A 25,306-nucleotide genomic window follows, 5' to 3' on the forward strand; every position below is an offset into this window, starting at 1 on the left:
CTAGCCTATGCTAAAATACACAGTTGGTACAAGGTATGGACATCCTTCAAGTACAATGCATAAGTCGAATCTATGACGGGTTATTTCCAAAAGAGAAATCAATTCACTTACATTGTAAGAAATTATCATTATTAAATGAAGTTCATGCATTTTTTGATGTTTGAAAAGTTTTAAATTAAAAAAATTATACCGTAAAATGACACCCATTATTGTGTTGTTAAAAACTATAAAGATCATTGTAATACAATTGGTGAAAAGCTACCAACGGTTTTAAACCACACATATGACCATTCATTTTTTGGATTGTCATTTTATCATACTTGATAGTTGTGGATATTAGTCCATTGAGTGAAACACGATAAACTTCTATCAAATGCACAACCTTAAATGAACATTTGCTCCGATTTAAACATAAGCCTAAATCGAGTTTAAGAAGCCCTGGAACATGGTAGCAACCCCCTAAAAATCTTTGCTTGTCACAAACAACATATCCTACACATAAAAACAATAGAGAAATGCTTCAAAATTAGCAAGTGGTTTATTGCATAGTAAATTAGTCAATAAAAACATGAGTAGAGATAACAATTATAATGATGTGAACTAGGATACATATTGTAGTTGGTATTGAAAGAGACTTTGAAGCTTAGACACCATAGGAATCAACATTGGGATAGAGGAGGAAGCTTGCTTTCAAATACTTGCACGTCGATCTCATGTAGATGTTGTTCTTGCTTGTGACATCGCTGCCTTCACTCCACAGAACAATTTCTTCACCTCTTCACATTTAACCAAATTTTTTCTTCAAGAGATACTCCAAAATGAAAAAAAAAAAACCAACATACAATTTTAAGGAAGAGAAATAAGAAGAAGCCCTAATAAAATTTGTCATGATTGTTTAGGGCTACTCAATACCTTAAGAACATGCCAAAAGCAAATATTTCTATAGACATAACCATCACAACTCCTTTTAATTATAATACTAATTATATTTACTCTCAAGCTTAATTAACTAAAACTGATAATTTAAGAAAACTATTAACACAATTTTGAAAATTCTACCAAATAAAATTTACTGTAAGAATTGACCATCGACACCTCTTCAACCTACCCATCCCCCACTACAGTGCCATTACTAGCTTAAAAGAACACAGGATACAAAAGGAGTAAAAATTGCTGAAATAATAGGTGACCTGCAGTAAACCTCACCGCAACGGAGCAGAGAGGTAAAAGGAGGCGCTAAATTTATCAGCTGCGCACAGCCTCGAACCATCTGGATCTGGACTGCTCCTCATTTCTGTTGCACATAGGTCTCTTAAAACGGTTTGTTTGATACATTTTAGCAATCACATAAAATGGCGCTTTCAATGCAAAATTTGGACATAATGGGCGAACGACACTCCGGGCAGGACGTCCGCACTCAAAATGGTTTGTCTTGCATTTTAACACTTAAATCTTTAAAATAATGCTTTTGGATGAAAATCTAACTGTGGTAGTCGTATCACAGTAACGGCATGCCAAGCGGTTGCAAACATTGTGAAGACGTCTCTGGGACCTGTTGGTTTGGACAAGGTGAGTAGTTTAGTTTTTTTCTTCTAAAACCCTAAACCTTTAGTAACTAGGGTTTATGCTATTGCTATTAGGATTTAACCGTGCAGTTTTTTTGTGCCAAACTTACTTATCTTTATTTCACGAGTAACAAAAACTATACGGTTGAACCTTGATAGCAATATCATAATTTGACTTATGACAATAGATTTTTTTTTTTCTAAAAACTTTCAAAAAATGTCTTGATCATTCATGTATGCATTTTGAGCCAAATGCTTTGACAAAGCTTGCTTTAGTGTTTGAAAAGCTTTGGTAGATTCAGATTCTATTTATGAGTTCAGTAATCGTGGATTTTAAACCTCACTTCACATACCAATGTAAGTTATATGCTTTTTTAAACATATGATATAAAAATAAAAATATTGATAACTTCCATGTGGGCAAATGAGGCTGGCTAGGCGGTTGGGAAGTTGATTAAATGCATAACTGTTGTTTCGTACTAGACAAAACAATATATATAGTGTTGGAAGAACTGAAATAAGTTTGAGCCTTTTGATGTGCGTACTGGAACATCAGTTTGAAATAGCGCACAGTTACAGTACATTTAAATACTACTTCTCAGCAAATGAGTAAGGAAAAATAATAATTCATAATCATTATTATAAAGCATGTTGAGCTTCGTTGATGAGCAACCAAAAAAGGGAAAAAAACAGGGGGTTAATAAATACTATATGAATATAAGCAAAAGCGAGTTGTCTTTTAAGTTGTGGGAGGCAAACTGCTGCCAAGATTGAAATGATAAAGAGATTTGCCAGCTTCTTGGCAGAGTGAAAGTGAGAGGACATGTTGGATAGTTTCTTGCCAAAGCTTGGATTTTGTGCCTTCATCATGAGCAACAAAAGGAATAAACCTCGATAGGCACATAGTTTATAATATTTAATAGCACTCTTCTTGCCTTCGGTTTGAATATTGAATTATTTAATATACAAAGTTACGTTGAAATCATTTTCCAATTAAAATCAATAATACTACTTGAATAAATGTTATGGAGCACAATGGCAAAATTTGGGGAAAACTTGCGAGTAATATCTAGAGATTATGATTCATTGGTTTTCTAGCGCCACTTCTAACCACTTAAATTTTTTAAAGTTAAAATTGCAAAATATTAGTGAAAAAATGGAAATTATTCAATATAGTCCCAAGTCAACCATGCAAAATGTTGGGAAAAACTTACGATTGCACTTATGCCATGCCATTTCTGTGCTGTGTAAATAGCTTGTGACTGTTGTAGAGTGTTGCAGTTTTAAGACAACACAATAAGTTGCTTAAGAACAAATTTATCATGAAAATTAAGCAAGCATAGATCTCGCATTTGCATAATCTAGGAGTTCGACAGCAGTCCTTTTTTTTGCCTTAGGTTGGTTACACAATCTAGGTTTTTTATGGAGCTATGTGTTGTGAAATATAATTTGAGACCACTTTCAGAGATATTTTCAGATATCCTGCATTTATTGTTTATAGGTAGTTAGCTTTGTTGGGGGCAGTCAAACCTATCACTTCAGTTATTAATGCTGAAGCAGTTGGTATTGTAGTGGCTCACGATGCCATTTTCAAATAAATCAAATGTATTTCAGTATTTCACAAGCTGCACTCTATGAAACTTATCTGGATTTTGTTCTTTCAGTTTCATATTTTGATAAGAATTCATTCTTATAGTAAATTTTCAAAGAAGAATCTTATTGAAAAGCACACTTAAAAGCTGTTGATACAGCTTGGGTCCCCAATGCGATTAAACTGGTTGCAATTCGAAATTCAACCAAGGATTTTTCTTTGCTTTGCAGAAGCTAAACATGTGAATATTGTCTTTAGAGACGGCAGTTGCCGTGATCAAACTCCTTGCTTTTCTCCCTTGGACTAGGAGATTTTTGTGGCTTACCATAAGCCCTTGCAGTGGTAGCACATGTTATATTTCCTGGCTTTCCTTCTCTTTGTTGGCCATTTTAAAACTGTAATGTCTTCTCCTTGGAGGATTGATTGTGTCATAACAAACATGTTTTAATTAGCTTCAGCATAATGAAGTGTATATTATTTCTTATGGCTCTAAAAGTTTAAAGGAATCATTGATATACAGATTGTGATATGGGCTATGTGTTGTATATCATTTTACCAGACACTTGTTTTAGGTGCCAATCCTCTGAGCACAAAATCAAAGACTTATGTTTAGCCGCCCACTAGATGACACTAACTTGTAATATAATGAGTGTAATGCTTTGAGCAAAGAGCAAGGAATGTTGGATTAATGTCAACAACAAACATAAATGCGGTTGTTATAGACCCAACAAGCTGTCTTATTGTTATGTCCTCTTTTTGGAATTGCCCTAAATTTTGCCCTAGAATCACAAATTCCATTAAAATATGGATTGTAAGATGGTTAGAGATATAACTTTAGCATGTAAAATACCTTATAACAAGGTAAATCCTGATTTAGGTCCTGCAATCACCAAATATGAAACAAGTATATGCAAACTGACTATATTGTTAGTGTAATATAATCTGCCTATACGGTTATAAATTCTTACAATAATTCTTCCATGTAGACTATCCTTCACAAATAGTGCCCTTGTATGATGAAAGTCACGCACATTCCACTACATGCCTTATTCCCTCGCCTTTGTATGATGTAGCTCATGCCCATTCCATTTTTAGGACTCTTGCCTTTGTATCATGACCATTCTACCACGACTCTTGCCTTTGCATGATGTAGCATGGTTCATTCCACAATAGGACTTATCTCTTGCCTTTGTATGATGTAGCATGGTCCATTCCACTGCAGGACTTACCTATCTTGCAAGGTATTAATAATACTTTTTGTTGTTGCCTTAGAGAATAATATATTATTCTCCAAATTGATTTCCCCTTCTTTGATTTCTTCTTCAAATGGGAACTTCTTCTTCTTAATATTTCCTTTGAGTGTAGGGAGTCACACCCTTTCATTTGTTAATGCTCTTACCAAAGGCTCATACCCTTTGGTTATGAAAAGATACATGTGTTTGACAACTCTTGCCCCTTTCACTCCTTATTTAATCTTCTCATATCTCTCATTGATCAAATCTGTCTTTATTGCTTTTCAAATCAGCACATATCGCATTTAAGATCTCTATTTCCTTTTCCTTCTCAAGTCTTATTTCAGACTCTTAATCTGCTCTAGGTCATCTCTACTTCCTTTTGTCTATTCCATTTAATCCTTCTCCTTTATATCTTCCTATGTGAGGGAGAGGTTTCACCTCTTTATCATGTATGCCTGTTGGCAAGAATCATGACCATTCATAGTTGATCCTCTTTCAAAGAGTGACAACCCTTCATAATTACAGCGCTTTCGAAGAGTCACAACCCTTCATAATTACAACCCTTTCGAAGAGTCACAACCCTTCATAATTGTAATCCTTTGAAAGAGTTACAACCCTTCATCATTGCTATATTTTGAAAGAGTTACTTCCTCATTTCTGCACATTCCTTTCTTCTTCCATTAATCCTTCTACAATTCCTTGTTCTCCTCTTCTTCCTTCCTCTATCTTTCCTTTCAAATTAAGTCTCCTATCTTTAATATCTTATTTTGAGAATGTCATAACTCTTCAACACAAATCTTCTGACCTTCCATTAAATTTTATCAATCTATATTGTATTAATTAATTAATAGTTTAATGTTTTTTAATTTTTTATTATGATTCGTTTTTTCATTTCAGGTAGCGGATATTACACTTATTTTGGTGCTAGTAATTTAGGAAATAATATTTGTGTTATTGTTAAAGCCTTGACATCTGTGGTACACTCTTGGCTTGAGGCTAATGATAAAGTGAAAACGTGGTAGTGACTTAGATTGGTCCTATTTTCCCTTCTAATGAGCCCACCAATGAGATTGGTAAACCTTACCAATCTCAATTAAAATTTAATTATTTGGTTGATCATATAAACCTCTTATACACTTGAGGACAATAGGTGCTTTTGTAGTCCTCGGCATGCAAGAGAAGGGGAATTTGTTTTCAACATGCAAAGTTTGGAGAGTTGTCTTCATAGAACTAGAGTTGGCCTCTTTAGAGTAACTCTTCCCAAGTGTAGGATTTTGAGTAAATTTTCTTAGACCCATGTTTTTAAAATGACAAGGTCCTTCATAAGCACATGAAGAAGTGCTTGAGCAATTTTTAATTGTGATCCCTTGATTTCTAGTCAACTGATGGTTTGTGACAAATTCCCTTTTCAAAGGGAGCACCATTCTCAAGAAGTGCTCCATTCAATTCTTTGTAGTATGACCCTTGAAACTGCCCTAGGTTGAGATGGCTTCTTGTGTGAATTTTAAAAACTCTTTTAGAGGATGTTGGTGTGGAATTTAAGTGGGTTTGAAAATTTTGTCCATCAATTTTGCTAAGTCTCAAAACTCTGGAAATCCCTAAATAATATTCTTAAATACCCTTAACAATATTTTTAAATCCTAGAAATATAAGATCCTAAACATAAACTTGTTTTGTACTTGCAAATAAGAATGTTTTATTTAGATGACTCTCATGACATTTCGTGATTAGCAATGGCTACTCAAAAACATGAGTACTTGGTTTTTGTGGCTAGTTATAGACTCTATTGGACAAAATATCTCTAATTAATATCATATAATAGTTGAAAAATTTAAGCCATAGTAGAAAAATTATTGGGGGGAATATTGGTAAACCAAAAGTATTATATTTTTTGAAAAAGGGCGAAAAATTGGATTTAACTGAAAAGCTTGTAGAAAAGGATACAAAAACTACTTAAAAAACAAGTTTAAGGGCTTTTCCATTATATAGAGATAAAGAGAGAAAATAAATTAGAGAGTTTAACCCACAAATTATTGAAAATAGATCCTTGTTAATACTCATATCGCTGGTTACATTGCATTGCACAAAGCATACTTCATAATGCACAAATAGTAACTATATGGTGATAATTATACAAAGTAATCACATAGACTAAGTACAAAGTTCCAAAACTCATTTGTTGCCAATGGCTTTTGCTGCTATAAGTAGAGCTATGCAAACCAAAAGTATTAGATTTTTTGTAAAAAAAGGCGAAAAATTGGATTTAAATGAAAAGCTTGTAGAAAAGGATACAAAAACTACTTAAAAATCAAGTTCATAACATAGAGATAAAGAGAAAATAAATTACAGAGTTTAACCCACAAATTATTGAAAATAGATTCTTGTTCATATTCATATTGCTGGTTACATTGCATTGCACAAAGTATACTTCATAATGTACAAATAGTAACTATATGGTGATAATTATACATCCACATAAACTAAGTACAAAGTTCCAAATACTCACATGTAGCCAATGGCTTTTGCTGTTATAAGTAGTAACAATGATTGATGATGAAGCTTCCAAGTAAGGCCCTATTTTAGCTTGTCTAAACATGAGGATTCAAGTTTGCCTCCATCAGGATGTCAAAAATCTTTGGCTCATCAATAATAATACACTTAGACTTTGGATTATTTTCATCAAGGTCAATTGACTCGTCATCCTTAATGGATCCTATATTTGCCCATGTAGAAATTAGTCCTTTGCCTTGGATGTGAAAAAGTAATGAATGCAATTTCAACCTACATAACAAGGTTCAAATTCAAATTCAAATCAAATTATTGATTAAACTTATCTTATATAAATTGATTTTTAAAATGTGAGTATTAAATCTATAAAATAAAATAATATCGTATAAAATTAAAATACATTTTAATAAATTTAAAAATATTATAATATCATAAATAATATAAAATAATTAGCTTAAATGTGAATAGAACTAATATATATTATTCTTACTAATAAAGCTTTAATACAAATTTGAATAAATATACTATCATGTGTATTAAAGACCTTAAGACATTTAAAAAATATTATACTAAATATGTTAATCTCCACACTTAGCTTACCAATTTGGGTGGGATCATAGACATTTGGGGCATTAGTTTCCTGGAGGATTATGATCTTGAATAAATCATAGAACTTTCAATTGACTCTTGTGTTGTTCCTTATCCCTTTGTAGGGACCTGATTACATCCATGGTGTACTTGAGAATGTTAACGTGCGGCAAAATGCAACAACCATGGGGAGAATGTTTTTGTGGAGTGTTTGTAGAGAGCCATGAGATGGCAAAAGAAAGGAGCGGAATCTTGCCTATGCAGGGGCTTGATTCTTGCGCGAATATGGATAATGAAAGCCAATTAAAATTCATGTGCGAGTTTGCCCTAACATGAAAATATTGAACCAACCTTTACTTCAACGGGAGTAGTGAATATTGTTTTTTAATATTTTACTAAACAAGCTATACTCGTTGCTCATAAGAATATAAGACAAATTTCAGTGAATCTTAAAATATTTTTTAGTTAGGTTTTTGAAGTCCGCCAAATTTTCAACCTCATGGACGAACCTTGTGAGTTAAACTACTGCAGGCAATTTAAAAGTCAGCTTTGTTGAGCTTCATGAAGATTTTGCAGTGAACAAAACATCAAGTTATTCATCATTTGTTGTGTTAGGTGGTTGCATTTCTTGGAATAAGTATTGGAAAACAGTCCAAATACACTCACAAGTGGATGAGCCGCATGGTTGGCTCAAAATTCGTCTCGTCATGCACCTAAGCTTTTAGGTTTTGTGATTGAAAAATCTCACTGTTTCATTGAAATACACATTATATATAGATGATATAATGTATGAATATTTTAAAATTTTAACACATTTGAGGATCATGTCCATCAAATAGAAACTGTCAGAAGTTTATAGAGTTTCCTTGTTGTAAGGTCTTCCTACCTTACACAACAACCTTGGAAGAGAGAAATCCTTTTATTGTTTGCACATTGGCAACTCTGTCATAGCTTCATGCAATTTTTCTGAGGTTGGAAACATTTTGTCTCTGTATATGAACACACCCCGTTTTATCTCAGCATCAAAATTAAGAGTTATGGAACAAAGTTCAATTGAGAGAACATCCCTGCAGCATGGGGCGGAGAGAGCCTCTTTTGATCCCATCTCATAGCAATTATGTTCCATAATTGCATATACCTATCCTTGTATTTTCTATCCATGGCCTTGAACAAATATTCCATGGGGGTTTTATACCCATCCACTAGTCTCAGAAATCCTACTCGAGGCTTAAATAATTCTACTACTTGTTTAGTTGCATCTCAAAAGCTAGTAGAATACATGTACTGTACTCATATGACATCTGTAAATTGTTGAAGTGGTAGCCACTTCTTGGTATAAATTCCCAATTTGGGGAATGTCTTGAATATTATTTTTCTGCTCAGATGGGGAGGTAGCTGGGGAAACCATGGCAATAATTTCAATTTTTGTGAAGGGCATGTAACTGCCTAAATCACATTTTACGCTAGATGTGATTTTGGAGGAAATTGAACATGGGCCACCCTCAACAGATTAAAATGTTCATATCAGCTTACCAACACCTGACAATTCTTTTTGGAAGTTAATGTCAATGCAATTTCAATATGTTAAATAGGTTGTCCCCTCCTTGATTTTCAAAATGTCGAATCATACAGGGTTATCCCAATTATTAAGAACTAGTTGTTTGTAATAAAGTTCCAAGGGCATATGTAGATGTCTTAGCCATGTAGTTGCTGAAGCAGAAAACTCTTTGCAAGTGCTAAGCCATAAATTGTAAATTCTTTAAAAGATTTTTTCTCTGGAGTCAATTATATGTCTTACGGTGATCCAACTCCATAATAGTATGTTACATTTTTTGGCCTAAGTGGAACATTGAAATTAACATTTTTAACTGAATCTTCACTTTTGACACCTATAGCAGCTAAACTGTTAAGAATTTGAAGATAATGTGAACTAGTAATTGATGAGATTTTATTTAAAAAGAAATAGAAATAAATTGTGATTTTTTAATATAACTTACACTTGTTTTCTTATATATGATAACATCTCGAAAAAGTCACGTTTATGTCATAATGCATAACTTTTTTAAAGAAAGGATAAAGTTCTAGTTTTAATTTTTTTAACACCAATATCTAGTGCATGGATACTTTTTTCATATTTTTTTGTTGCATGTATGATCTATACACAAGTGTATATTGTATTGCATGACTTTTTTGTGTTCATTTGAATTAATTTCTTCCTTTTTTTTGTTGAATTAAGGACATCAATACATAGGGAATATATAATTTTTGATAATTTTTTTCTTTGTATTTTTTTTTTTTTTTGATCAGTGAATGGCTGAAGCCCAGTGTATTTATTATTTATTGTTATTGTTTGTAGATATTAATAATTATTATGTGATAAGTTCGAGTAGACTTGAACCCAAGACCTCCCAGGTAAGAGGCTCACAATTTACTGTTGTGTTGTAGGCTCTTGCCTTTTCTCTTTGTATTTTTTTGTATTTTATCACATGTGAACACAAATCTTGATGCTAGGTGAAAAGTCTATATTATCAAGAAATAAAATAAATAAATAATAAAAATGAAAAATTTGAAAATTTTACTTTTTGAAAAGCGTATAATAAGGTCTAGACATCTGTAAAGCATAATTTCTAGTGAATTCCTTTGATCTTGCAAAAGGGTAAGTTAAAAGTGGGTTTTGTTAGCATTTTTAAAGCTGCAGAGGAGACTCCAAGGGAATTGGATCTAACCCTTTTCTATCAGATTCTATAAATGGAACCTCTAGCTTAAACAATTATATTTTCTAAAAAATAAATGATTACAGACAAAAAAACTAGATGTCCCTAAAGTGTAACACATTTGGAGCAAAAATTCTTCTAGCAAAGTTATCATTGCCAATCCCTATTAGCATTGGTCCTTTTTTCAAATTGGACATCTAGGAATGTAATGTTTCTCTAATGAGAAAGATGGAGCAAAAGACGCACTTCAATATCCAACCTTGCTTGTAACTTGTCTCCCCAATGTAAAAGCTTAAGAAATTAGAGTGTGAAAGCTTAAGAAATTAGAGAGCCCACTTTCAATAAAACATAAGCACGATGTTGTAAGACAATGTGAGAGGGATATAATATTAAAATGATCTAAAATATAATAAGTTTGAATAATATTAAAAAGCTTTACTTTAAATATATTATTCAATTTTAAAAAGTAAAATTTAATCACATATTAAATTAAAAATTTTCAACTAAATAAATTGATTGAATTGTTTAATGTGGCACAAGTTAACTGTCAAACATATATAATGGGGCATTATACATTCACTCCAAGCTCTCTGGAATGAATCTGCACTTCAGGGAACACTGCATCGGAATTATTTCTAAACTTTTTGTTAATTCATTTTGCTCTATTTGCACTTACTAGTAATAGACAAACCTTCCAGCCTCAAACCCCAATTGGGAGCCTACTTGCTCGCTAAGGGTTCACCAGGGCAGTCGCAACAACAAAACGCCAGAATCATGTCTGGTGTTCATGACGCAATGAAAGCAAGTGCGAGTCAGGCAACATATGTTGACACTGCATTGAAGGACAGTTATGGTTTCAGAATGGATCTCTACGGTGGACAGAAAAAAACCGAACAGAAAGCATTAAAAATAAATAGATGCTTTTCTGGGCTGGGTTCTGCTGGGATTGTCATATGTTTGTCCTGGACAAAGTCACAGGCATCTGACTGTATCCTGGCCAGGTCCCCATATGTATTGAACCTTGAACTTCTTATACTGAATTTGTTTCCTGTCATCCACTCAATGAACTGTTATCTTAGCAAAATATTTTCTGAAAAAAAATTAATTGTAGGAGCATATTACTAACCTCATAACAGGGCTGGAAAGCTTTGTTCCTCAAGAGGAAGGTACTGCTGTAAGATTCCTCCTGTGAATATTGGATGCATACTCCCATCTTAACAAGATAGTGATTTATATGGGGTATCCAAAAGGTGTATAAAACATTTGAGGAATTAGGGATTGAACTTGTGGAGATTTTACAATAATATGATTATTTTAAGCATTTGTAGGTCAGTGGCCAGACAGTAGTATTTAAATTTGTTTACTACAAGATGATAAGAGACATGTTTGACCACAATGTTGGTTTTATGCTTTAACATGGTTGCCATATGACAGATGTTGGTTGATGATATTGGAGATGTTACAATCACCAATGACGGAGCAACGATTTTGAAGATGCTGGAGGTGGAGCATCCAGCTGCAAAGGTTGGGTCATTTGTTCTCTTGCTGTTTCTTATCATCCCTTTGTTATTCTTAATTTCTATGCTATTGCACATTGTTAGTGGTAATGGATGGAATTTTTTTCATTACTTGAGTAGTACATAATCATCTTTTAATGTTTATCAATTTCATCCCATAAATTTTTCCACTGCTCACAAAATGTATTGTTGACAAGGTTGGTATTTTCATCTATCTATAGGTTTTGGTGGAACTTGCAGAATTGCAGGATCGAGAAGTTGGGGATGGTACAACATCAGTTGTAATTATTGCGGCTGAGTTGCTGAAGGTATGTTAAATAGATTATATCTCAGTTTAGTGAGTTTTTCTTTTGTGTTACCTTTCACATTTTACTTAGACCTTTAAATCTTTACTTTGCTTCTTAGATTTTTATTTCAAATTTCAGAAAGACATATTTCTTACAGTCTGCTGAGTGTGCTCATTTGATTTTTGTATTTACAGAGGGCAAATGACCTGGTTCGGAATAAAATCCATCCAACTTCTATCATCAGTGGATATAGGGTAATTTAAGCTGTTTATCTTACTAACAAGAAATGAATGCATAAAGAATTTTATTTATGGACTGCAGAATAGGGATAAAATAAGCATAGTTTGTGAGCAGTAAAATCAACTGTTTTGCTGTAATTTAGATGATTGTTATATAACTCAAATGTCCATTGCAAATCATATTGCGATTATTATTGTGAACAGCTTGCAATGAGGGAAGCCTGCAAATACATTGATGATAAGTTGGCTGTCAAGGTGAGTTATGCATCGAAAGTGTTAAGGATGCTTCTAGAATCATTGATTGCTTGATGTACATTGTCATACGTTGTGTGTTTAGGTTTGGCAGTTGACATCATATTAAGCTTTTTCACTGGGAAGTCATATTTTCAGCTTCTCATATTTGTATTGACTTGATTATTGGAGGTGGCCTTTTTTGCATAGGAATAATGTTTCAGATTCCTATATTTGATCTACCATCTAGATTATTTTAATGGGATTCTTTTTGCTTCAATGTTTAATGTTTATTACAAGAGTGGAGCCAACTTTGAGGAATTGAATGTCTCATAACAGGTTGAGAAGCTCGGCAAAGATTCTCTTATCAACTGTGCGAAGACTAGCATGTCTTCAAAAATTGTAGCTACTGACAATGACCTATTCTCAAAAATGGTAAGTCTTACCAGATCTATCGAGCATATAAAATAAATGAAGTGAGTTATTATTGTGCTTCGAGTGTTGAACTTTGGATGCAAGCAGAAATATGGTGTAATTTTCAGCTTTGTACATGTTCTTGCCATTAAAATGTGCTTTTACTCATGAATTGTATATAGATATTATTTGATGATGGCTGAACATGTATATTGACTCTGTACTTTTCCAAATAAATACTTTCCTTGGGCCTACAAATTTCAAATATGGGAAGAGCTTGAAATACACGGTGTTTCCTGGTTAGCATTGTTAGGAAGCAATTATTTTACTTTTTAGGTTTTATCCTAAACCAGTGTAGACAAACAACATAGAAGTAAAAAACTAAATATGACTAATGAAATCCTGCATGCGATATTGAACTTGGTTAACATAAGATGAGTTTGTTTAATCCACTTAAGTATAAAAATGTTTATACGAAGATGAAGCTCCAAGACAATGTTTGAGTGGATAGGATTTCCATAATCTGATTCAGCAGAGCTGCTTTAAAATAATAATGGAGACTATTATGAATCAAAACAGCTTGTAAATATGTCGTTTTGGTTAATTTTAGGTCAGATATGGCGCTAAGTAGAGAAATAAACATAGAACAGTGAACACAGATATTTTATCCTGGGAAAATCCTTCTACTTAAGGGAGAAGCTGTTTTACAATAATTTTGGTACTGTTTATAGATCACCCTCATTGGTCTTGTATAACCATAAATGCAAAGGAATCCAACTTTTAGTTGATTCCTTTTTGTTGGCAACTGCCTTGAAGTTTCTGAATATAAGGAATTGGCAAAGGATACTCTTACTTGAATCAAAGCAATATTGAGTCTTCAAATACCACAATTGCATATGACCATCCAAATAGTCCAAACTGAAGTTGGTTAAAGTCAAGATTCTAGGAGAAGCTTGTTGCCATGTAGCAATTGTTGAGGAGTTCAAGATAAGGGATAAGCAAGAATCAACCTATGCACAAGGATTAACACTGCCTTTCGACAAGAACAAATCATCCAAGTTATGTAATTGATATGGCAAATGCAAGTCTAGGAGCTAATGCAATGCAGAGTGTCATACTCAAATACTTTGCTTACACAAATATAAATAGAGGATCATGGAGCCAACCCCTTAGATGGAGTTATTGACACTGATCACAAGGTTTCAGTCAACACTGCACAAGAAACCCTCATATTGCTAGAAGTTGAAGTGGAGCAAACACTTTGGTCTCAAATGTGGGTGCAAGGGCAGCTTTAAATTTCTTGATTGATGGCGGCAGCACAAAGAACTTGATTTTTGCAGCAACCATCATGCGCTTGAATTTGCCAATTGTAACTTATTCATAACCTTACAAATTGGGATGCTTCAATTCTTGCAACACCCAAGGTACACATGTCACTCTCTAGTGCCACTTTTCATGTGCTTTTCATCTTTTAAGTAGTTAGTTTTGATGTGATGCTGATAGAAGCCTATAGTGTTCTACTTGGGCATTGATATCTGCATGTCACAAGTGTATATACAACAAATTCTTGCAGCATAGATGTGTCAGTGGGCAATAAGAGATATTGGGTTCTTGAAGTGAGTTCAATCTCAATACATGTTTTCCCAACTACAAAGAAACCGTGTAATATAAGCATGCATACCTAACATTCCACTGTTCCAACTTCAATCAATGGATGACTTGTACGACAAAGACTATTTAGGTTTTGGAAGCTATTTTTGCACAGAATTTTATGTGCCATGTAGTTTGGTCTGAGCAACTGATATAGCAAGTCAAACGGTTCACTGAGCGGCAGCTAGAAGTCCATGATCCACACTTCTACATAGACAATACAATTGAGACTTGCTTTACAAGCAGTGGCAATGAAGGATCTACTATTAATGTTTTCTGTAGTGACATCAAAACCATGTTGTACCTATGGTAACACTTCTACGTTTCGTAACACGCCAGAGCACCTCCACTTCTATGATTTGTAGCAGACCAGAGCACCTCCCAGATCCTTGTATTAACACAAGGATCATCCATTTCTCTTTTGTTGACATTGCACACACCCTGGCAGTGGCACAGTGTGCTAACTGCTAACCACACTTCTGCCAAACCTTCTGGAATTTTTTATCACATCTTCAACAAGGTCCACCTAATTCATGGTCAACCATGTTGTTTCCAGTATCACCCTGCAACATTAGGTAAAGTGTAGTTATTGTGGTAATCTAGGTGACATCTCTGATTTTTTTGTCATACTAGGTTTTGACCTAAGTCACAAGGTTCGAATTCGAATTCGAGTTCGGCAACTATGAAATTCGGATAAAATTCAAGACCTCAAAAAAATTGGAAAAAAATCGACATTAAATTCATCTATATAATTAATTTTTAAAAATAATAAATAATAAATTTAAATTTAGATAAATATTATACAAGAAAATATTGTAATTTAAATTGATAAATTATATATACTACTATTTATCATATAAAATAATAATATTATCTAAATATAAAAACACTATATAAATAATAATAATAATAATGTTGTTGATAACATAAAAAAATTAAAAAACTATCGTCTACTACAAATATCACAGTATAAATAAAACTAATAATATTAGCATATAAAGTAATATTATCTAAACATATAAAACTATAATATAAATAAATAATATTTACCACTTTTAATTATATTTTAATTCAAAGTGCGCTTCAGATATATGAACTGAATAACATAAAAAATATAAGATATACCTGACTGGCATTAAGATAAAAACACAGACAAAAACCTTTGTAATGGCGCTCTAAGAGAAGATTAAAATGCGGGCAGGGAAAAATCACGGATCAATGCCTCTGCATGCAGGGAAGAAAATGCAGAAAACCCTTGATGACGTTTTATTAAAGACTGCCTGATACATCCATACGAATATTAGGCAAACTTTAACGAATTTTTTGTGCTGTTTTGAAGTTCGTGGAATTTTGAACCTGATAGCTGAAATGTGCTGAACTCTGTGACTTAGGTTTTGACCAACACATTGCACACCTTCCATTCACACAATAAAACTTTTGGGATGTTTTGAGTCCCATGGAAGTGATTTTACTTACCCAATGCCTCTTGGCCTATCTGTAACATTAGCTTAGTAGGCAGGTATATAGATGGATACAATATAGCCAATAGACATTTTTATCAAGCGTATGCCATGTATTAGGCAAATAAATAAATTAAATACATACATTGTTTCTGTTTTATATTTCTCTGTCGTTGCCTGCTTCTGTCTCACAGAGTTCCACACACAGATAACTTATTTTATATTTTCATTTAGCAAGTGTTCCTTTTAATTTCAGTTTAAGCTCAGGTTTAATGTAAGCCAACAAGAGAAGCTTTGCAATTGTGACAATCTCTTTCAATCAAACCCTGAACTACTAGTTGTGTTAAATAAAGGTCAGTGTGATATCAAAATGATACCTCAATGGAATAAATCCTTTTTAAGTATTAGAATAAAAATTGCTAACAAGGTAATCGCTTTGTTTTTAAATGAAGGCCAAAGTGGTATAATGATAAAGTTGTCTTATACCAAGCTAGAGGGTTTGGTATGTAAAATCTGCTTTGATAAATCCTTTTTAAAAATTCTCACAATATTCTAATAGAAAACAATTGTATAAAATGAAGGAAAAAGCTGGGTCGAGGCAGCAAGGATAAAATATTGGGCCTTTTTGGAAAACAACATTTGGCCTCTGGATGTGCTTAGGAGAAAATTGTTTTGTTGATTGGCTCACAAAACAAAGGATAAGCATATTGGAAAACATTCAAACAACTATTGGTGTGGGTAGTGTTCTCATGGTGAAAATTGACATGCTTTTTGTTCTGAGGCATAATTGTTTAACACCTGAAGTGACAATTCCTATAAACAAGTATGAAAAATTCACATTTTCTATAAAAATTATTGTTCAAGCTAAACAGGAAAAATTGGCTTCCTAATATTGTGTTTATAAATAGGTATTTGCTATTGACTAGGATTCTTGTATCTGTGTGGCAAAATCGCTAATTTCTTTGTCTTGATTTGTAGGTTGTTGAAGCTGTCCAAGCAGTAAAAACTCCTGGAAACAAGGGTGAAATGAAATATCCGATAAAGGTAGATGGTGGTCTTTATAAAGCATGTAGTTGCGTGCTATCTATAGTTTTATTGTTTTTGTTAATCCTTGTGCAAGTATTTATGGGCCATCTACAAAGGAGACCTCTAATTTGCATCATGATATAATGGTTTTCTTTTTTCAAACAATCTGGTTGTATGAGATATTTAATGTTACAAAGGAGAGGAATATTCCTTGTTTAAGCAATTACACGATTGTTCCATAAGGGGAGTGATCTAGAACTAAAGATTGAATAGAAAGTTATTAAATTCACTAAACAGCTTAAAGAAAAGAAAGTTATTAAAAATTAAAAACTAATCGACTAACTTAAAAGAAAGCTACTTACATGACCATTAGACTAAATATCACAATATTACTTTAATACCCTTGCTTAATGGTAATTGTACTAACCACGGTTTACATACTAGGCGAGTATTTGCCAAATATGTGAGTAGTCGCTGGAAATTTCTTATAGCATGTAGCTTGTGAGTTAGTTCGTGCCTATTTCTCGGACAAAACTCGCCCAAAAAATGCAGAACACTTGCTGAACACTCATTGGGACGGCAATTTTTTTTACACAATCCAAACACGGGAAAAAATGCTGGATATGCACTTTAGAAACATTTTTTTTTTCCTTTAAAACTCCCCTCGATGCAATAAGAAACCCACAAGTTGATTTGCAGGTATTCCGTTCGAATTAATACTCTGCGTGAATATTTGTCCCTATATTTTTTTCATTCACCAAATTCACTCCCATGTGAAAATCTTACCTTGCAATTTCATACTTTGCATACTCTGCAATTGTCTTTGCCTGGGATTTCACCCTGTTGCATATGCTATGTTTGTTTTTGCTCGCAATTTCATCCAGTGTGAAGTCATCGATGTAGATTATAGGCACCATGCAATTTTTTTTATTTGACTTATCATTTTATCATCTTTCAAAGCTCAACATTAAAATTATTTATTGCTATAAATTCTTAATGTAAAAATTGATTAAAAATAATAATGAATATACTGAGTTTCAATTTTTTTTAATGCTAATTTTCTTAGCAAAGTTACCACATTCACTCTTCCATGCTGGAATTTGAGATTCAGTTCACTGCAAAGTTTGGTTTGGTTCGAATTCGCTCAAAATTTTGCCCTAGTTATTATTGCTCAAAATTCTCTCAAAAGGACTTGATAAGAATTTTGGAACAATTTTGACTGAAACCCCCATTTTCATTGACTTTTTCATAAATTTGTTTTGCCAACTTCAACCCTCCAACCCTTGAAGTGCCTGGTAAAAAGGCCAAAAGGTTGTAATATATGTCATTTGTGCATTTGGGAATGAAAAGAAAAACTTATTCCCTCTATCAATATATGTGGTGGTGTATTGAGCATAGTGATGTACGAACTTATTTGCACAGACACCAAGTAGTTACCGTTATTGCCAATTTGATTATCAGTATTTACTTGTCCATTCCAGCACACCTCACAAGTAACTCCCATCACTTCAGCGTTGTGGCTTGCATGTTGCATTTATGGGAAAATATGGCTGTGATCTAATTAAGGACAAGGACAATTGTTTCATTCCTCAATCCTTACATCTGGAAAGTCTTCTAGTACAACTTCGTACATTTTAAAGCTCAATGTCCAATTGGACATGGTATCGGAGTCTTTATTACCTTCTCTCGACATGTGTTAATTTGAAGTCCTCTAAAGATGCCAACTCTGCATTAATTTGATCTATATGTGATTCTGTAAATGCTAAGCCATCATGTCGCCTTTGATAATAGCATTTATAATGATTTGTGAGTCACCTTCCACTTGCAGTTTTTTGACCCCTAGCTCCTTGGGTGCCCGGATTGCCAAGAGAGAAATTTCAACTTCTGCCACATTGTTTCTGCCATCCACAAGATGTTTCCCCCCACAAATCATAAGATCCCCATTTTTATTTCAAAGCAACATCAAATTTGCATTTCCACCATCCTACACTAGGTTTTACCCGGAGAACATCATTCCTCAAGGAAAAAGAGGGGTCGACCCCTGAGCACCCATTCATGGGTGTATTTTTTTTTTCTATATTGAATAATCAAATTTAATAGAAACACTTTCATATGTTTTCTAGACTTTTTTGTTAAACTTTTAATCGATTTTTGTTAAAAAACGTATTTTTGTAAGAATTTTTAGTACTTTTAAAAGCTTTTGACAAGTCAAAATTATTGAGCTTGCCGAGTACTCTCCAAATCTGAGTGTGATCTTATGGTACTAACTACCCTACAAAAGACTTGACATAATCTGCAGGTTATTTGGGCACGATTCCTTCTCCCAAAACATTCTGCAACATGAGCTTACGTTTGAGATCCTTCCTAGTTGGACTTCTGACTAACCAACTGCTTTCTGCAAAATTTATGTATGTGACCAAATACAAGAACAAACTAAGTGCCTTTCAACCTGATGTTGGGTAACTAGGCCATCCCTCTCGTTATCTAGAGACTCAGTCCAGCTTCTCAAATTCAATTTTTGTTCTTAAAAAGTTGGAAAAACACTTTGAAATCCACAATTTTGCCAAAAATGGTCAAAAGAAGCTGCTGCAAAATAGCACCACATTTTTCTGGAAAAATGATCACTAACTCCTCCTATACAATGTTGAGACGACACATGATTTTGCAAAAAGACAATAATAAACTTGAGTACATTTGCTGGAATAACTTTCGCCCTAGAAACCCTAGGTGAGACCCGAAAACAATGTGCAAGAAACCACAATTTTTTTACAAAAAATCGTCATAATTTTTTTTTGAGGATATAAAACCACGATTTTATGTAAAGCTCGTCAAAAAACTTTTGTGGAAAAAACAGTAAAAATCCATGTTTATCAAGAAATTGTCAAAAACCAGCAAATACAAAACAAAGAAAATCAGAATTTTTCGTAAAACCTGTTGTTTTTGTTGGTCGTTTAACCATTGGCAATTACTCAGATCATTGTTCCTCTCCAAACCATAAACGGTAAGTGGTTATCGTCTCTCTTGAGCATTCGTCTAAAGACTAAAACAGATCTGCAGATTGTATATGTATTTCAATACAAAGAGAGGAAGATTCATTCTTCCTTTCTATCTATTGGTAGTAGTAGTACCCACTCACCAAGGGTCACCACTCTTCTAAGTTGGCCCCATTAATTATATCATGACAACCTTTACATTATCTATCTTGACAAGAAGGAAACCAACCATAGCTACAAATAACATCAACACTCCCTCTTAGCTAGGAGGAATCCTTCTCGATATCTAAGTTATGTAGTGATATCCACCATGACTACTCCCAGATTGTGGGTCCATGTTGGCTACTCCCATGAATTGAAATGCAAATGAACACAAGTGCTCATCATGGAATCACTCAATGTGATGTCACCATCTTATCATGATGTTCACCATGGCTACTCCCAGGGGGTGAATAAAACACAAGTGCTAATTCATTGAGTCTCTCACATGACATCAACCATGGCTACTCCTAGAGGGTGGCTCCCAGGGGGTGAATAAAACACAAGTGCTAATTCATTGAGTCTCTCACATGACATCAACCATGGCTACTCCTAGAGGGTGGAACAAGGGCTTTCACCTCAAACTTCTCTTTCATAGAGAAGAATGCATTAACAGGGTTTTGCACCTCAAGCATCTCCCTCGTAGAGTAGAATGCATTAATAAGGGCCCGCACTTGAAACTTCTCATAGAGAAGAATGTATTAACAAGGGCTTGCACCCAAACTTCTCCCTCACAAAGAAGATTGCATTAACAAGGGGTTGCACCTCAAACTTCTTTCACATAGAGAAGATTACATTATAGTACATCTCAAGGAATCATTGATGTTGAGGCTCCGTCTCAGCAAGGGCTTCATTCTCCACAATTCCAAGCTTGTCTCAAAAAATGCACAAACATCACTCTTCCAAGGGGCTTGGTGGAATATCGGCTGTCTGATCATAAGTGCTAATGTACCTCAACTGAATAGCATTCCTTTGCACCATATCTCTAATATAGTTATATTTGATCTCCGCATGATTTGATCTATCATAAAATATAAGGTTGGAGTCTTCATCACTCTTGGTGAACCCCAAGTTCACAAAGTATCCATCTATCTAGGAATATCACATCCTAGGTGACGGCATAAATGCCGTCCAGCCTACATACATTGGACTCCATTCCATGAGTCATAGTCCTCTGACTGCTACAATTTCCCAATGAGGAAATCAATCATCATATCTCACTGATGCAACTCGCCTTTCATGACATAACTAGAGAAGTCATAGTCCAAATGGAAGTATACTTGATGTTTAGAGAAACCATCTCGACATGGTCTACTCCCTCTGAACCAAAATGTCCAAGATCCTCAGATAACTGAAGCATACTCTCTAGCTGCTCCCTCTGACGCAGAAGTATACCCTTCTCACATGAGCCATAAAAGATATCATTGCAAAGCACATGTCTTGACAACTTTAAACTGTCAATGCTAATGATGCTCATTTCTGGGTATTGACTTGAAATGTTTTAGGAAGTTACCAGTCATCTTAAATTCATGGCCCAACTCAATGAAGGGATTTGCAGGGTTGACTCTTTCAGGATTCCTAATGACAAAACCATCTTCCAAAGTGAAAAGATCTGACTGAACAAAAAGTAGATCAGAGTAACCATCATTGTTGGTAATTCTCAAATGAAACCAAAATCCTGCACAACTCCAGATTCAGTTTCTGCACATGATAATGGCAGTCAAGAGATTAGTTACAATCTCCGCATGCATACCAGTGATTAAACAGATTGAATCCTCAGTCCCATTACTTCATTGCCAAAACATTGAGTGTATCATTCTCCAAAAATCTGACCCTGTTTAGAGATCCCACCTAGTTTCAAGGGTGAGACCCCTCAATCCAAATGAACTTCCACGCACTGGTTCAATGGCAAGGCACTGAAAACTGACCAATCATCAAGAAGTTGCAGGTCTGTTACAAAACTCACTTGACAACAACAATAGGTAACTAAATGGAGTACCAATCATGAAATTCTTCCTTTCAAGTGCATCTATTTAGGAAGCATATCTCTCTGTTTGCTGCTGTAGTTTTTTTTGCAAGAAGAGTCAATGGAAAATTAACCCAAACAATCTAGATTGCAGTAAACCAGTCTAACATGAATACATGTCCTGCTCCCCCCCTCTCCCCAAACAAAACCCCAACATCTCCGAGACGAGGACACTGTTCTGGCATTTCCAGCGGTGCAACCAGTCCATCGCCTTTCAGGAAGAGATGGGGGGATGTCCTGGTGTCCCATGAGGGGACAGGGGGATGGGAATGAGTCCCTTGACCCCTCTAGGGGACGACAGGGCATCCCACCTCCAAAAAAAAAGTTAAAAAAAACAATTTATTTTTAATATCCTATTGGTTATATTGGATATCATATCTGGTGCCCAATGTAATCATCTTTATGATGAGATACTCATACTTTTGATATCTATGACTATTATTCTAAGTTACGGGGTTTGGACCTTGCCAAGCAGATTCGGGTTCGGGTCCGTGACGAGTCCTCACAGGGTCCGTATTTCGGACCGTGGTTTCGTCCGGGTTTGCGCCAGCGCGGACCCATAGTTCGAAATATGTATCTTGTGGGGACCCGCCAAGGACCCAGGAGAACCCAAGTAGAGGTCAAACTACCAAGTCAAAGTCTTATATTATCACTTATTGCTGGATAGAGAAAAAGGACGTCTAGGTCAGCTTGTACTCAGTTCTTTCTAGCATTTGCTAAGCATTGTAATGCAATCTTTCAAAAATATTACATGTAAAAGCTTGATCCAATACAATATAGTATTATTCACAGATTTGTTTTCAGCTTTTGTACCTTTAATCAATGAAAAAACTATTTTTACTTTATCAGGAGCTGTCTATTGTGTGAATTTCAGAAAATGGTTGATGCGATCCTGTGATACTGTATTTTTTTACCCTAAATTTTTGGTCCTATTTTCATCAAAGATATTCAGAAATATATGTATGTTTCAGGTCATGACTTGTATTTATCTAGTTGTACAAGAATTTAGTTATGAGAATGCTGTGATTAAAACCTCAAAAGACACTTTTAACTCCTCCCAAATTTGCACTTGGATTTGAATCTTGTCATGAAAGTTTGATGCAACAAATTGAAATCTTGAATTATGTTTTCTGTAGTTTAGATTATTGAATTGAGTAATCAACATACAAGAATCATAGAACATCTCTTGTATCATAATGCATTCATATATATTCACAAACCCACTCACAAACCCAAATGGGAATTTGTTTTTGCCCGAACCCATGAACCCAAATTCGAACACGAACCTGAATCCGTCCCCTGATCCGAACCGGCAACTTAGCTATTATTATTTAATATTTATATAAGTTAGAAATCTTCTATTTGTTGATTCAAGTATTTAAAATTTTAATATTTATTTTTCAATGTTCCACTTTCATGTTCAATGTTCAATGCAATGTTCAAATATTTAAATTTTAGTAAATTAGTATTTTACATCTTTATGCCTTATATTGTTATATACACTCCCCCTCCCATCCCTTGCCACCGTCCCCAAATTGAGGCCCCTCTGTCCCCCTGCCTGAAAACCTGTCCCCTTGTCCCGACGCCCCCCCATCCCCCTGGGCAGTGCAACTATGCAGTAAACATGCCCAGTTCTCATTTGATACAAAGATGGACACATGTGGAATATTATTTGCTTCCATTCCAGTATTCGGATTGCAGAAGTAACAGTTCTTTCTTCACATACTTAAGCAGTCGTGAACATCAGCATTCAAAAGCTCACAGCACTGACTCTTCATGTCTCTGGGAGAGTCACACAGTCACAGCCATTCTAGAAATATTATAAACTGGTCCCATTAGTTTCAAAAATATTTTACTTTAGCCTCAAATGGTTCTTTGATTAAACAGACACCGTATTAGGAACTCATGCAGAGGTGATGTGCTGCAGATCAGCTGCTATTCCTGATTACTGTCACCCACGACAAACTTCTGAACAGTTATCTGGATGAAATGTTTGATTGGAAACATTATGTCATCACAACCTAGTATCAATGACTCCTCCGCTATGGCTTTAATGTTCAATACAAATGAACGGCATAATATAGGCTGTCCTCAATCTGTTTGTAATACGAGGACCAATGAACATCATGACAACTCTATTGAGTGTGGATGGTGGTGACCTAGGCTCCAAAGGCTTCTTATATAAAATGTACAACAATCATCATGCTCATGGCAGTTACTGAAAGTATTGCTCCTTTATAGATATAGCTGGACACAATAAAGTGTATTCCACCTAATATAAGCTGAAGGTGAATATTGAGACATTCATGGGAGATGTTTATATTGATTGTATGACATATGCGTGACCCCACATGTATAGTGCGTCTTGGAAGAGGAGTGTGACTGTACATGGTACTAATCTTTCCAAACTTTAGTGCCACCATCAAATAATTTTCTAATGAAATCGGTCCCCACAGCTAGTCTCACGCAGACCTTGGCTCATACAAAATCCACCTTCATTAATATTAGCCTGCCATGCCTCCAGTTAATATATTCCCCGATAACTATTGAGGAGAGTTGATAATTTTTGCTTAATATACTTCTCATACATTTGCCCAGGAATATGACTGTAAACATTAAACTTACATAAAATATTTCCCTGCCTATATATTCTTCTTTCTATTCATGACAACAGTATCTTTCACAATGGCTCTTTCGTGAATGTAAATGCTTAACTATAAGTTTAAAATCCACAATATCTCCACTATATTCACATACCCGACCTTATGGAGGTCTTTGGAAACCCCGTACGGCAGGTGCCTACAGTAAGAAACATTAGTCAAATCCAAAAATCCTAAAACATGCAAAACCCACTAAGATTAGGAAAACCGGCAACTCTGTTGTTCACAAGAACAAATAACACTTGCAGATCTAAAAATGATTCAATTTTCTGGGGAAAAATGTTAAAGAAATCTCAACTAAGTTGGTCACAAGAACTTTTACAATATTATAGTATTTCTTTAATGATCATCTTAGTTAGTCTTTAGTTCATTAGGTAGTTTCTTTTTCCATTTTTAGTTGACGATTGTTTCTTTTAGAAACATCGTCTTTGTAAATCTATATAAGGAGCTTTCATCTCCTTTGTTTAATACAACAACAACATCGATTACCATAACATGGTACCAGAGCAGGTCGATGAGATTTCATAAAATTTGGTGGATTTTAAAGGGAAATTTGAGCCTCA

The 25,306-nt window shown here is 34.5% G+C and overlaps 1 protein-coding gene across 1 annotated transcript in view; it reads left to right on the forward strand.

Moving 5' to 3' along the window:
• The first annotated feature begins 1,172 nt into the window (after positions 1-1,172).
• Positions 1,173-25,306, forward strand: part of LOC149556449 (T-complex protein 1 subunit alpha-like) — a 37,274-nt gene continuing 13,140 nt past the window's right edge. The window contains exons 1-8 of the mRNA XM_089830759.1: positions 1,173-1,425; positions 1,505-1,569; positions 11,636-11,725; positions 11,940-12,026; positions 12,200-12,259; positions 12,449-12,499; positions 12,815-12,910; positions 16,978-17,043. Coding sequence (XP_089686885.1) covers positions 1,353-1,425; positions 1,505-1,569; positions 11,636-11,725; positions 11,940-12,026; positions 12,200-12,259; positions 12,449-12,499; positions 12,815-12,910; positions 16,978-17,043 — 588 coding nt within the window. The 5' untranslated portion in view covers positions 1,173-1,352. The remainder of the gene's footprint in view (positions 1,426-1,504; positions 1,570-11,635; positions 11,726-11,939; positions 12,027-12,199; positions 12,260-12,448; positions 12,500-12,814; positions 12,911-16,977; positions 17,044-25,306) is intronic.

The sequence above is a fragment of the Cupressus sempervirens genome, chromosome 5 (genome assembly GCF_028749045.1).
Source record: "Cupressus sempervirens isolate cs-2001-9-10 chromosome 5, ASM2874904v1, whole genome shotgun sequence".
In the NCBI taxonomy this organism is placed as follows: Eukaryota; Viridiplantae; Streptophyta; class Pinopsida; order Cupressales; family Cupressaceae; genus Cupressus; species Cupressus sempervirens.